At 47.7% G+C, this 12560-nt stretch overlaps 1 protein-coding gene across 2 annotated transcripts; it reads right to left on the bottom strand.

Annotated features, from left to right (window-relative positions):
* Window positions 1–2579: 2579 nt before the first annotated feature.
* Window positions 2580–12226, bottom strand: SLC25A47 (solute carrier family 25 member 47). Of its 2 annotated transcripts, XM_050897975.1 has the most exons (7): window positions 12130–12154; window positions 11881–12049; window positions 6250–6293; window positions 5890–5961; window positions 5435–5617; window positions 4051–4324; window positions 2580–3199 (listed from the first exon to the last, which is right to left on the bottom strand). In XM_050897975.1, the coding sequence occupies exons 2-7, from the start codon at window positions 12041–12043 to the stop codon at window positions 2913–2915; spliced, it is 1023 nt and encodes a 340-aa protein (XP_050753932.1). In that variant the 5' UTR covers window positions 12044–12049; window positions 12130–12154; the 3' UTR covers window positions 2580–2912. The 2 variants fall into 2 exon arrangements, with proteins under 2 accessions (XP_050753932.1, XP_050753933.1); XM_050897976.1 differs by lacking the exons at window positions 11881–12049; window positions 12130–12154 and adding an exon at window positions 12191–12226.
* Between the last annotated feature and the right edge of the window lie 334 nt (window positions 12227–12560).

Here is a 12560-nt window from a genome sequence, read left to right as displayed (position 1 = left end):
AATAGGGTGCCTTATAACCCCTCTGTCCAGTCCTACCAGGTGGACTTGAGATTGCTCCCAGAGCAAGCTAATAAGGGTCAGTTGTCCAAAGATAAACTGGTCGCAAGCAAGACTGGATGTTGCATTTTCCTGTGTACAGCAGCCAGCTCAGAAATAGGGGAAGGTCAATGTGACCTGTTACAATGACGCTTCAGTAGGTTTGGTGTAAAGACTGGTACTTAAGTGGAAACATGATACTCCACAATTGCTGTTGTCTGAAAAGCACGGAATCTGAATGCTTCACATGGCTCTTCCACAGTCACCAAGAGGCCTGCTGAAAGGGCGTGCTGAAACCTACCTTGGATATTCATAAACATTGTCAGAGAAAACAGGAATTATCAGCAACATGAAAACATGAAGCAGAATGTGCCTTCTAAAGAAAATTTTCTTTTTTTTCAAGGCCACCGAGTTTGTTACCGAAAGAAATCATCTATACAACAAGCTGCAGTCCCTATAGCAACGTAAACCCAATATCAGCACAGCAAATGTGGTGTCTTCATTCTGTTAACTGGCCTTCAGCTAGCTAATTTATCAGAATAAATAGTTCTGTGATTATCAGAGTAGCTGAAGGTCAAGGTAATACAAAGAAATCAGAAAATAAAGCAGTCAAGTTCTGAAATCCAGAAGCCAAACACCCAGTTTGGTGTGTATGTAGTGAAGTACATAATATGTACAATGTGTCATGTCATTAAACAAAAATTGGTTCATATTTATGTGCCTGTATTTACCGTACTTACACAGTCAATTCCTGTACCTGTTGGTAGTTTGTATCAGTGTGAATTAGCTGTGAGTTCTTGCTCTAAGGCAGGTTGTTACCCATACACTGTGTATATATTTTTTTCCAGTAAAGGCTTGTGAACAGGGTGGATTGCAAAGCAGTTACCTTCCTGAAATAAGCTGCCTGGAAATACAACTTGCCTCTCGTGTAGCCTTTGTTCAGGTCACATGAGAACCTGCTTTTATATGGTGCTGAATACCCTGAGGCTTACAGTTCTCAGCCCCTCGCACTGGCTTCTGCAGTTGTTCCCACTCATTTTTACAATTCATCTGTAATTCCTGTTCCTTGAAACCAGCTGTATTTCAGTTACACCCACAGGAGGAGACATTTTTAGTCATCTGAATGCACGAGCCTATTAGCCGTAAGCACCTCTTTGGGAGAGAATCCGGTTCAGTGTTGGGTCTTTCGTTTCACTCCCCTTTAAAGTGACGTACTCTGCACCTGCCTGGTCTTTTAACCCTGCTCTTGGATCTGCTGCAAGAGCTGGGTAGACTCTTGAGAGAAGAATTATGATGATTGATAGCATGGCTGTGAACATGTTTAAAAAGCCAGCTGAAGGCTTAGATTTCAGGAGGACAGTTCTGGAGCTTTTTGCTGGTCTTTGTCTGGAGTGGAAGAGGTCCCCTTTATTCTTTTCTAGTAGCACCTGAAATTTTTAAACTTGTTGTTCTAGTACGAGATTGTTTTTTATATGCCCAGGGTAGCTGACAAGTCCTGTCTGCTGCAAAATTACTGTCAGTGTAGTCAAAGCCATGCTATCAACTGGTAAAAGTGGCTGTGGACCAGAAGGGCATCAACCCTGAATATGAGCACTCCTTTAAAAATATAGTCTTCCTCTTTCCCTCCAAAAAATGCACTTTCAGCAGAATCTGGCAGGGGCTGAATCCAGTCTGCTCCAGATGTCATCATCCAGGGATTAAAATGGAGACAGAAAACATATATGCCGCTCCTGAGGCGTGATGAGCAAATTAAAGTATTTCTGGGTTTAGGGGTTTTCCTTCTGAAGCAATAGTGTGGGTGTTATTTTTTTCAACTGACATGTTGATGAAACTTTATACCTTTGTGGAAAAGAAACAATTGTTAGGAAAGTCAGAAATTCTTTCAAAATGTACCTTTGACAAAAAAACATTTGGCTGCACCTAACAGCATAGTTTAAGGGGAGAAGGGTATGCACTTTTAAAAAGCTGTAAATCTTAATTATACTCTACAACTTACTTTGCAATTCTACTTTAACTTGCCTAACCCCCCAGTGCACAGATTTTATGGCAGCCTTTCCTTTGAGAAGGAAAGAGGTTTTGCATCTATTCCAACCCGCCTTCCAGGATGAGAACAGATTGCCTCCAAAGCTGTGCCAAGCTCCGGAGAGGCGCGGTGCCGTCAGCCTCCGGGAGAGGACTGATGCTGTAGGGCTCGGGGTTGCACAGAGAGAAATCACGTGGCTTAAGGGAACCCACTGCTGGTTTCACTTTCAATGAGGCCATTAGCGCGATTCTATAAACAGCTCGTCTGCCACATTAAATAATAACAGGAAAAAGCAAGGAGATTAATATTTCAGCTGCTGCCAAAGGAATGTAGTTGTGGAGTACTCTGGGAAAATTACAGCTGGGAAGGAAAAGTTGCAGCCTGAAGCACAAATATGTAAGTTACTCAGTGAATGCAATACAGGCATTGCACATAAAGAGCACACACTGGATAGTCTTAGATCTTACACAAACTCCCCCCAGCTCTTGCCTTGGTTGTGAAGATCATTTTCTGTGCCAGTAGAAAACAAAATGAATTCTTTACCAAAATCTCTGATCAGACTACCAGCTTTTTAGAACATAAATATTTGCAAATGTTTCAAGGGCCTAAGCAGCGGCTACAGTCTAAATACATTAACAAGATACAAGGGAGGTTGTATATAAGTCCAAGACTCCCTGATGAGTTTGTAGTCCTATAAGAATAAAACAAAGCCGTCAGTCATCCAGCTTTGTGCTGAAATGTCCATGCTTCTTACGCTGTCCGTCAAAGGAGATGGTGTTCAATAGTTGTTTGTGGATGTGTGTTACAAAAAAACAAACTAAACAAAACAAACCTCTGAACAGAATGGCACAAGCTATTTTTTGTTTGTATAATGATCTGTAAATCTCAGTACAGCTTCATACGTTACAAACACCACCATGTTCACAGGAAAGGCACGAATGCAGTTTAAACCCAGTCCTTTGAAAAGCACTTTTGCACCCTCCTTTCTCACACTTTCCCTAGCACAGTGGACAAGGCCTTTGTACTTGTGCTGGTCCGATTCATCTGTTTGCATCCGTGATTTGATGACATCCATGGGAGTAGCTAATCCCCAGGCCAGGACTCCAGCAAAACCACCAGAAAGCAGCACAACGAAGAAACCTGCAAGAGAGAGTGAAGGGAGGAGCAGTTAACTCGAGCCTTGCACTCATACAGCTACAAGCATCTCAGATTTGTCAACTAACTTTGTTAACTTTCCTGGTTTTCAGCAGTTATTTTGTCCATCTCTTGCAGTTGCGCGTGTCCAGCGACCTCACACAAACCGTGTGGCCTCTCGATTTCACAGCATGCTCGATTTTTGAATACATGATACTGGCTCGTGCAGAGACAGCATCTATTTTAACATCGCACAAACTACATGTGATGCAGCCTGAAAGCACTCACACCCTCTTCAGCTGGGTCTCCTTATCTTTGTAATTCTCAGGAAGATGCTCTTTGCTGAATGTCACCTATTTGATCTTTTTTCAAAGTGAATAGTTGTTTTTGGGAGCCAAATCACAACCAGGAAACTTAAGTGTCTTCACATTCTGCACCTGGACTTTATTTTCAAGCTCTGGACTGACCCTAATCTGTGCTCCATGATGGCTTCTGGGAGGTTTGTCCATGTTTCATTTCTAGTTACATATCCTATTTCCACATTAAGAGGATTTCATACCCACATACTAGGCACCAGAGCGTGCCATAAACACCCCTCCCGCAGGGAGAGGAGTAGCTGCTGAGGGACAAGGTCGCGCCGACGAAGCCCTCGCACGCAGGCTGCTGGCACCCGCGCCAGGAGGGCACAAATGGCCCCGTGGCGCCAGGAAGCAAATGCACGGCAACCCCACACGAGGCCTGGATCTGGGTGAGGTTTTATAGGTACTGGGTGATGTTTGCTGAGAGCCTGATTTCCCTCAGCGTGGTACTAAATAAGCCATTTTTGCAGGTAATGCCAGATACTTTCCGATACTTACCTGGTTTATTTTTCCCAGCTGGTGTAAGCCAGTCACACAGAGCAGAATAGGTAAGGAAATAAATTGCAGAAGAAGAGCAATCCCTGCAGAGTAATGCAGAGCAGCCCTTGTAGAGACCCCCAAAACCTTCCTCCTTGGCGATCACCTTCAGACAGTGCAGAGACCCTTGGTACTTTGGCTTGGAAACAGGCTGGGGAGATGCAACGGAAGGATGTGGGTTCCTCTGAGTCTGCATGCGAACCTTAGCCACTTCACTAGGGGTCATCAGCACAACCTGTAACATCAGAGGATGGTATTTTAACCCTTCATATTTAAACAGTGTTTTGATCCCCCTTCTGCAAATTCCTTGTCTCCCACCTTTTCAGGCCATAAGATTACCTGAAGCCAGCAAGTTCCAGCCTCCTGCCCTCTGTCTGTGCTGAATCCCACCCAGCAGCAGGAGGACATGCGTGCGAGCTGCACCGTGCAGAGTGGAAGGTGAGGCAGAAATCAACAGAGGATATTAAATACCTGTAACAACTTGTTAAACCAGATGGGCATGAAAAGGGGATGTCCTCAGCTACAGGGTAGCATACATCAGGGCTCTTGTATGTATCTGTATTTGGAACCAAGGCCATAAAGACTTTAAAAAAAATTAGCCTGTGTTAAGTAGAGTCGTTGCCTGCTAGAAAAAACACCTAGAAACCCAACCATCTGGACTGCTCTGTAAGAGGATTGCCTGTGACCGGGCACGCATTTCTGCCCAGCACGCCGTCAGGGCGCCGGGGTGAGCTCCGCCATGTTCACAGTGCCTGTAGACGCTCACAGAAATCCATCTGTTTATGGGAAACTGCTCCTGGATTCAGCCTCGCCTCCCTCTCCTGGGATCATGCACGTTTGCCAGGCAGCATCACTTCTCAGTGATGCCCCGCTGAGTTTTGAGTCCTGACAAGGCAACACTGTGTACTGCCCATTTCTGCAGCAATACCGTGCCAGGCTTATGCAGCCACTGTCCAAACACCGGCCTGTGCTTTAACACACTGAGTTATGCCTTTCTTACATGAGCATACCATGAGAGCCACTTGCAAAGTTTGCTGCCCAGGTTGGTTTTCTTCCTTTTCCTGCATTTGCTGCCGAGGTCCATGTCATTCCTAATAGCGTGTTCTGAAGTGTTTTGACGCTCTAAACCAAATCTGGCACGAGCTGCCGCAGGACTCAGCCACCATGGAGCTGCCAGCGAGGGGGCAGCGCGGGCAGAGCGTGACCCCCTGGGAAAACAAACCCACCGGGCCTGTTGCAGGCTCCCCTGTGCCCTCCCAGACAGAAAACGTTCCCAGCTTTTCCAGCTTCCTGTGTTTGTGAACAAGCTCTATTGTTGTGCTTTCCCTTTCGGCTGTTTACCTACCCTTGCAGCACCGGCAGCACCTCCAGCAAGAGAAACATCCAGCTTGGACGGCTTTGCGTCTGCAGCCCCGTATCGCAGCTTGCAGATGTTACAAAGGAAGTTTTTGTACATGCCAAATGAAACAGAAGAAATCGCTGATACTGAGAGGACTGATGCAGACACACCCTTGTAAAACCCCCAAACCTAGTTGAAAACAGAGGGGAAAAAAAGAACATTTTTAAGAGGGAGTGGCATGGGAAAGCAGCTACCCAAAAACACTGGCCATGCATTGCTGAGCGAAAACTTACTCCCATCTTACAGCTCATCAGCAAAGCTAAATCTCATCCTGACCCTTCTCCCAACAAATGGTTGCACGTAACTGCTGCCTGTCCTCCCCAAACTGACAGAGGCAGTTCTGCTTCTCTGAAACAAGTCATCCATACTTGGTATCAGCAATTCTGATGAGAGGTACCTACTTTTTCTGTCCTGTATGTTTCCTGAATGCAGTGCCAAATCCCATTGTAATGCCCCTCAGTCTGAATTCTCACCTAGGAATACAGGGGCAACTTTGAAATGCAGATATCAGATAAAAAAAAAAAAATAAGTCAGCAAATGCCATAGCAGCAAACCAGATAATTAGCCCTAAAATAGCATCACCAAAAAATTTACTTTTTTTTTAAAAAAGAGAAAAGCAACACAGCCAAATAAAGTGAAGTATGTTGATGTAACAAAGACGAAAGCATTGTCATGGGACTAGATTTCTAAAAAGGAGGGGGAAAGCAAAAGGGCCTGTTTGTTTTCAGTCTGTAGTCAAGAAATAAAGCTCCAACAGGTACCTTCACTGTGTCCAGCGGATAACCCACTGCTGTGCTTAGACCACCTGAAACAGAGAATGTATTGGAGATGGTTAACAGTGCACATCGTGACAGGCTGTTTTCCCCCATCGCGGGAAAGCGTTAGGGGAATGGCAGAAAAATGCAGCTTCAGAGCCCTGCCACGCTTGGCACCAGACCTCTCTCAAGCTCCAGAGATGACATCTGAGCCAAGAATGACAGAGTAGAATGCACAGATTCCTCTGCGTGACCAAGGCACGCTCAGAGGAGGAATCCAAGCAGGAAACTTATCGGGAGGAATAACACCACGGTGCAAGCTGGGACTGGGGGAAACACAGAAAGCACTGCTGCAGGAAGGTTAAAGGGATGACTTGTACAATATTGGACTGTCTCTGTTCTCTCACTCAGCTTAGGCAGTAAAGCATCTTTGGACTATGATCAAGTGCCCTCATGTGAGGTGCAAAGCATCCCCACTCACACCAGGGGTCTCTGGAGCAATTTTGGTTCTCCATGCTTGACTTGGAAATATTAAGGAATAAAAGCAGCGGTCACGAGGATGTCTATAAAAGAGGGGTGGTCCTCAGGCATTACAGGTTCTCAGCAATCTGTATTCCTTCTTGAAAGCAGGAGAGGTACTGCTGCTGCCCCCTGCACATCAGGGACTGGACATGTCCCAGCTGCACCTTACAAAGCACATCTAAAGCCCCGGGTGCAGAATTCATTGGGCATTAAGGTCCACGGCACCACGCTGGACTAAGCCTCTGAAGTAGATCTCCTACATCCACCGAACACTGCTGCAAAAGCAGAGCAAGGAGCAAAAGCAAAGGTTGCTTGGAGCCCTGGCAGGCCGGTGTGACGCCGGGGCGCAGCACAACCGGCGGCACTGCTCTGCGGTGAGACCACCCGCCCTGCGCCGCTCAGGGCTCGGCAGATTTAAGGGGCACCGAGGGATTAGCGCCGGGCGGGCGCAAAGCCAGCGCGCTCAGCAGCACGCCCCGCACGCCAGCTGACTGCGACTCCCTGCCTGCGGCAGTGACAGCATGTCCAGCGTGCTGGGGAGTTTGTCAATCGTCTGTTGACACCCAGGCTCATTTCGAGACCTTAAAATAGCCACTGGAGTTGGAAACGCATTAATCCTATGAGACAAATTTACTGCCTTAATGACAGATAAGGAGAGCAAAAGAGCTCCAACATGGACTTCTCTTGGTCGCAGCAACAAATAGATCACCTACCACCCCTGCCCTTACCTCACTGCATTCCTGCGCTCTGATCTAAATGCATCTGTTGGCAGATACAACAGATGATAAAGGGGCTGACCAGCTAACTTCCTCCCAGTACACCAAGTGCCAAGTCATCTGAGAGGAAATCAGGCTGGGGGGTGACAGAGCTGTGTCCATGTGAGATTTAGACAGAGGTCAAGTTCATAAAAGTGCTGGATGAGCCCTTCAGGGAGCCAGGCAGTCATAGATACAGTGCACGTCTGGTGGCTCACAGGTTGGAAACTGTCTCTCATTGAGTCCTTCTTTAAAAAAAATAAAAAACAAGATACTTAAAAATGTATTAGTTGCTGTGGGCATTTCACTAGGCATATTCACCTGTGATTACATGGCTGCTTGGAAGCTCTGGAAAGCTGTACTACATTTTGGAAAAAAGCAGCAGCTGCTGATGTGAGTCACCAGGAGACAATCCCGAAGTGCATTACTCAGAAGAAAACAACCAACAGCATCTTGCCTGCAGAAAAATGAGGTTTGTTCTTCAAAAATCTCTATCAAATCTGCCACCAGATAAATAGCAATGAAGATGAAAAATGGGCCAAGAAGCCACCTTCTGTATTTCAAAACCAAAATGAGATCAGGCTGGAAGAGAGACGGCGAGCGGGAACACAAGCAGAGTAATATGGCTCAAAGGAGCAATGCCGGTGGTCCGAGCAGAGAGTGACAATGCACAAAGTCACCCGGGGCCACCTGCACTGTCCCACATTCCCGGCCATCGGCCAGAGGCAGACTGCAAACACGAACCCCGCCAGCCAGGGAAGAGCAGCACATAAGTCAATGTCAGCATGACAGTGCTGACCTCAGAGGTGCAGTCCCCTGGCCCAAGCACCCTGTTCCAGCTGGGAGGATTTGGCATCGCATCGATTTCAGACTTCCTGAACCATAGAGGCAGCGGCCATGGGCTGACCAGACGCTAGCGACGCAGGGGCACCATGTGCCTTGCACAGGCTGAGCCCTGGCTTGCTCCACTGGCTCAGGAAGGTAGAAGCCTTGGCTCATGCACATCAGGTACCAAGGCTGATTTGGGTCAGTGTTTGACAAGAAGTGTCCTCCCTTCTGGAGAAATTGCCCTGTTCACACATTAAGGTGCAGAGACAGCAGCAACATAAACAAAATAAAGCAGGTTTGCCCCAAAACAGCCTACTTCCCGTTGCTTCTCAGTCCTAAGAGTGCCCACTCAACTTGGTTCCAGCAAGGATCAAACATCTCCACTTGGGAGGAGACCATAAAGGTAAATTTTTCACTGCTCCCACAAAAGTGGAGACGTGAGCTCCCCAAACCTCCAAACAACCACAGCCTGCCATGAACCATGCTCCTTAAAAGCCAAAGCACTCCGAGCAGTTAAGTTGTCAGAGCTGAGGAGCTCAGCCAAGTCCATCAAAGGCTGAGGAAGAAGGGCTCTGCACAACAACGTCACGCAATATAAATAGCCTGGGACAAAGACAGCATGACCTACACATGCCCAGTTTGCACAGCAGAATCGAACAAGGCCAGCAATGTATAGCATGCATATGGGAGAGGGTTCCTGTGGGACTCCCGCTGAGTAACACTGCACCAGCTGTGACAAAAATAAATAGCAAAAACAGTTGAATGATCTTTGTTGGGTTTAGTAAGCCATTTTTTATGCCTGCTTTATCTGAGATGTTCTCAGGTATTGTGCAGAGGTTGCAGCATCCCCTACACACACACAGAGTGCAGGACAAAACTGGATTACTCACAGTCTCTTCACAAGTCAGGCCACTTTGACCAGGCAATTCAAATAAGACAGGATCCTGGCAGGGTGGCCACCACAACGGCAATCGGCAGAGAGCAAGTGGCAGCAATATGGAGCCCACCAGGCTGCAAAAGCTCTGAGCTGTTGGCAAACCCTTGGCTGAGAGACCCAGGGAGAAGCAGAGATCATGGTCCATACGCTGGGTGGGTAGACAGCAACTCCCAAAGACCTTTGTTTTGTGAAGAGTTGGGAACATAAGAAGTGCCCCATACCCTAAACAAGCTGAACTCCTTCCAGTAACGCAATGCTGGCAGTGGCCAGCAGAAGCTGCTTTAGCTGTAAGGACAAGGAGACAGCATGTTCCCTCCGTAGGTGGACTATTGTATCTGCCCTTGGACTGCATGTGACTGGTGTGTAACCTTGCAGCAAGATGTGGAGAAGCCCGGGCATGCTGCAGATCCTGCTGCTCTACCACCGCTGGGTGAACCTCAGCTTCCTCTTCCCAAATCTTTACACCTGGCATAAGAGTCAAGCCATCCCCTAGTCATCAATAGCCCTAATCATCAATACCCATCCCCTGCCGTGGCCCAGGCTGCTGACGTAGCAGGGCTGGAAAACACACATGGGATCATAGGAAAATTCAAGTTGGAAGGGACCTCAGGAGGTCTCTAGTCCAACCTCCTGCTCAGCTCTATTGGCCAGGAAGGACATCCTTACAGATGAGCTGCTTTCCACAACAGTCAGCCCAATTTGGTGGTTATTGAAAGTCTCCACAGTCACTAAGCATGTTTCTCTCACTTTTTTTCCATCTGGAGTCACAGCAGGTCACTGTTTCCTGGGCTGAAGATGCTGAGCTTGTCCTATGGCCACAGAAGCAATACCTCAGAGGAGATGCACAATATTTGGGCAGGTGCCTGAGCCAGGCTGGATCATTACATGGAATTCAAAAGGGCAGCATCTCTGCTGTTTTTCAGAGGTGCTTAAGCCATGCTTTCTCCAAAACACTCTGAAAACAGATCAAGGTCACAAGAATGTAATTTACTAAACAGAAACTGTTACTATCTGTGTTGCCTCTTGAGTTGTTTGATGCACTTCAGCTGGGTTTGTAGCCTCCTTGGGAATGTGAAAACTGCTTCAGCTCTAACAAACACAAGCCATGAAATAAGCTCAGCACCAAAAAAATCCCAGTTCTCACAGGAAAGCTATCCCACCCCTGGAAGCTGTCCCATGTTGGGGTAGGGACCATGGCCCTGAAGCCCTGCCCAGTTACCTCACACATGTCTATGTGCAGGCTTCCAGCAGGGCACAGCATGCCAGAAAACACTCCCGTCTGCCAGTGAAAAGTGCATTATACCTCTTAGAAAAGCCCCAAGCTGGACACAGATGACAGAATGGAAAATTTTGTTCTCTGACACCCTGGGGTCAGTGAAGTACATTAAAACAAGCAAAGACATTTCTGATCCCAGCTGGAGCTCCCCAGCCTGCATCCTCCCAGGCTGAGCCCATTTCCAGGGCACCCACGAGAGATGCTTGCTGCATGGCCAGGCGGCACATGATGCTGGTGCCTGGACAGGGAGGCTTCACACAAATCATGGCCTCCTGCAGGAGCAGGGGCAGAAGGCCAAGGTGAATGGCCACTTTGAAACTGTGTTTTCAACTATCCACATTCCCTTGCAAAAGAAGTTTATCCTCAAGTGGCTCGGCTACAACTGTGCCAGCAAAAGCAAAGGAGTCCAAGCAGCAAATGCAACCGTCGCTGCCTTGCTGAGATGAGCCCAGTCATTAATAGGATGTCTCAGAGGAGGTTTGGTGAATCCTTCTGGGATGGATGTCCTTTTACCAGCCTCAGCAAGCTGTCATGGAAGGGTTGGTTATGTCCCCCTCTCCCATGAAGGGTCCTTCCCAAGCAGGGTCCCCCAGCACCCAGGGGAAGGCCAATAGCCCAAGCAACAGGCACCTCCAGGGCTGATGCTGCTGAGACACCAACCTTGCCTCACTTGCACATTTTGGGTGATGAGCAATAAGGGGCTGCAGGGTAAAACTCGTCGTGGTCCTTCCCAGGAAATGCACATCTGCACTGGGACCACAGGCTGCTCCTGGTGAGGGAAACTGCCAAATTTCAGCAGATCTCAAAGTGAGATCTGACATGCAGGCTTGGGCTGGGTGTCTCAGCCATCCGGCAGGTTTACCTGGCCTTTCTGGCAGCTGCGACCCCAAGGATCTTGTCTTGGTATTTGATACTCCACTAAATCTGACAAGATTTCAGAAAAGAAATGAGACCAGAGGCTACATCTTGTTGTTTAAAACAAAGCTGGGTTTGAGCAGTACATGCTCTAAAAATGTCTAGAATGAAATCACACTTTTCTCCTCTTACTTTTTTTATATACAGCTAACCTACTTTCTCCCAGATCAAAGCCTGCTACGTAGCACGCCTGCACTGAAATTACCGTCACAACTGCAAATACATCTTAACCTAAGATAATGCAAAGGTCATTCATTCAGACCTTCTTCACTGCGAAAAGCCATGCTTCCACCCTTCCCATCTCACAAATCACGTCCTCAACCCCCCAGATCCATGACCCCGACAGCCTGCCAGGACCCCCAGGCACCAGACACATGAGGTTTTGCTGTCCTGGCATTACTCACCAGTTTGTATCTGCACGCAACATATTCCACTTTGTCTCTTCCTATCAGAGTTTTGCCCTGTCCCGCTGCAGTTAGACTGGAGAAGATCGCAGGGCAATGACCTCAGCCGACCAAATTGCAGCGCTGCCTCTCCAGTAGCTCTGTGAGCCTGCTCGGATGACATTTTCCACTTAATGAAGAACAACGCACTTTTAACAAGCAGCCCCCATCGAAAGACTCTCAGCTGTAGCATTGAGACCTGCCTGTTACCTGAACAAGAAGGAAACACAGCGATCTGCTTTCATCCACAAGCACTACTTTATGTATTTACCTCCAATGGCCCCAGCAATGAAATCCATCCAGACCGGTCTGCTGCCTTAATTACCCTGATTAAACGTTAGGGAGGTAGAAGAAGGGAGGATATCAGTTCGGTCCTTCCAGAGCCCCGCGGGTCCTTCAGAGACAGTGTCACGTGCAATACGAATCAGCTTCCTACTGTCTCCTCTTGCCTCTGGGGATTGTGAGCCTTGTGGATACTTGATGAATTTGTACACTGGAGGCAGAGACGGGCAGCCTGGAGCTGTTCCAGGAACACAGTGAATAAGTAATCCCGTGAAGCCCTGCAACGCTGCGCCAGAGCCGCAGCAGTGCCTTTCTGCTTGGAAAATCACAAGGGGTGGTGCCTTGCAGGGTAACGCTGG

The sequence above is a fragment of the Gymnogyps californianus genome, chromosome 5, assembly GCF_018139145.2.
Source record: "Gymnogyps californianus isolate 813 chromosome 5, ASM1813914v2, whole genome shotgun sequence".
NCBI lineage: Eukaryota > Metazoa > Chordata > Aves > Accipitriformes > Cathartidae > Gymnogyps > Gymnogyps californianus.
The sequence above is the reverse complement of the archived record's forward strand: the minus strand, read 5'-3'. Positions and strand labels throughout refer to the sequence as shown.

Excerpts from the sequence above, each read along its gene's own strand:
- SLC25A47 (XM_050897975.1), bottom strand. The coding sequence starts at position 12,043 with ATGTCATCCGAGCAGGCTCACAGAGCTACTGGAGAGGCAGCGCTGCAA. Across the intron at positions 5,618-5,889 it reads AAACATACAGGACAGAAAAA|GTTTGGGGGTTTTACAAGGG; the intron begins GTAGGTACCTCT and ends GTTTTCAACTAG. Across the intron at positions 4,325-5,434 it reads GTGCTGCCGGTGCTGCAAGG|GTTGTGCTGATGACCCCTAG; the intron begins GTAGGTAAACAG and ends CTGATGTTACAG.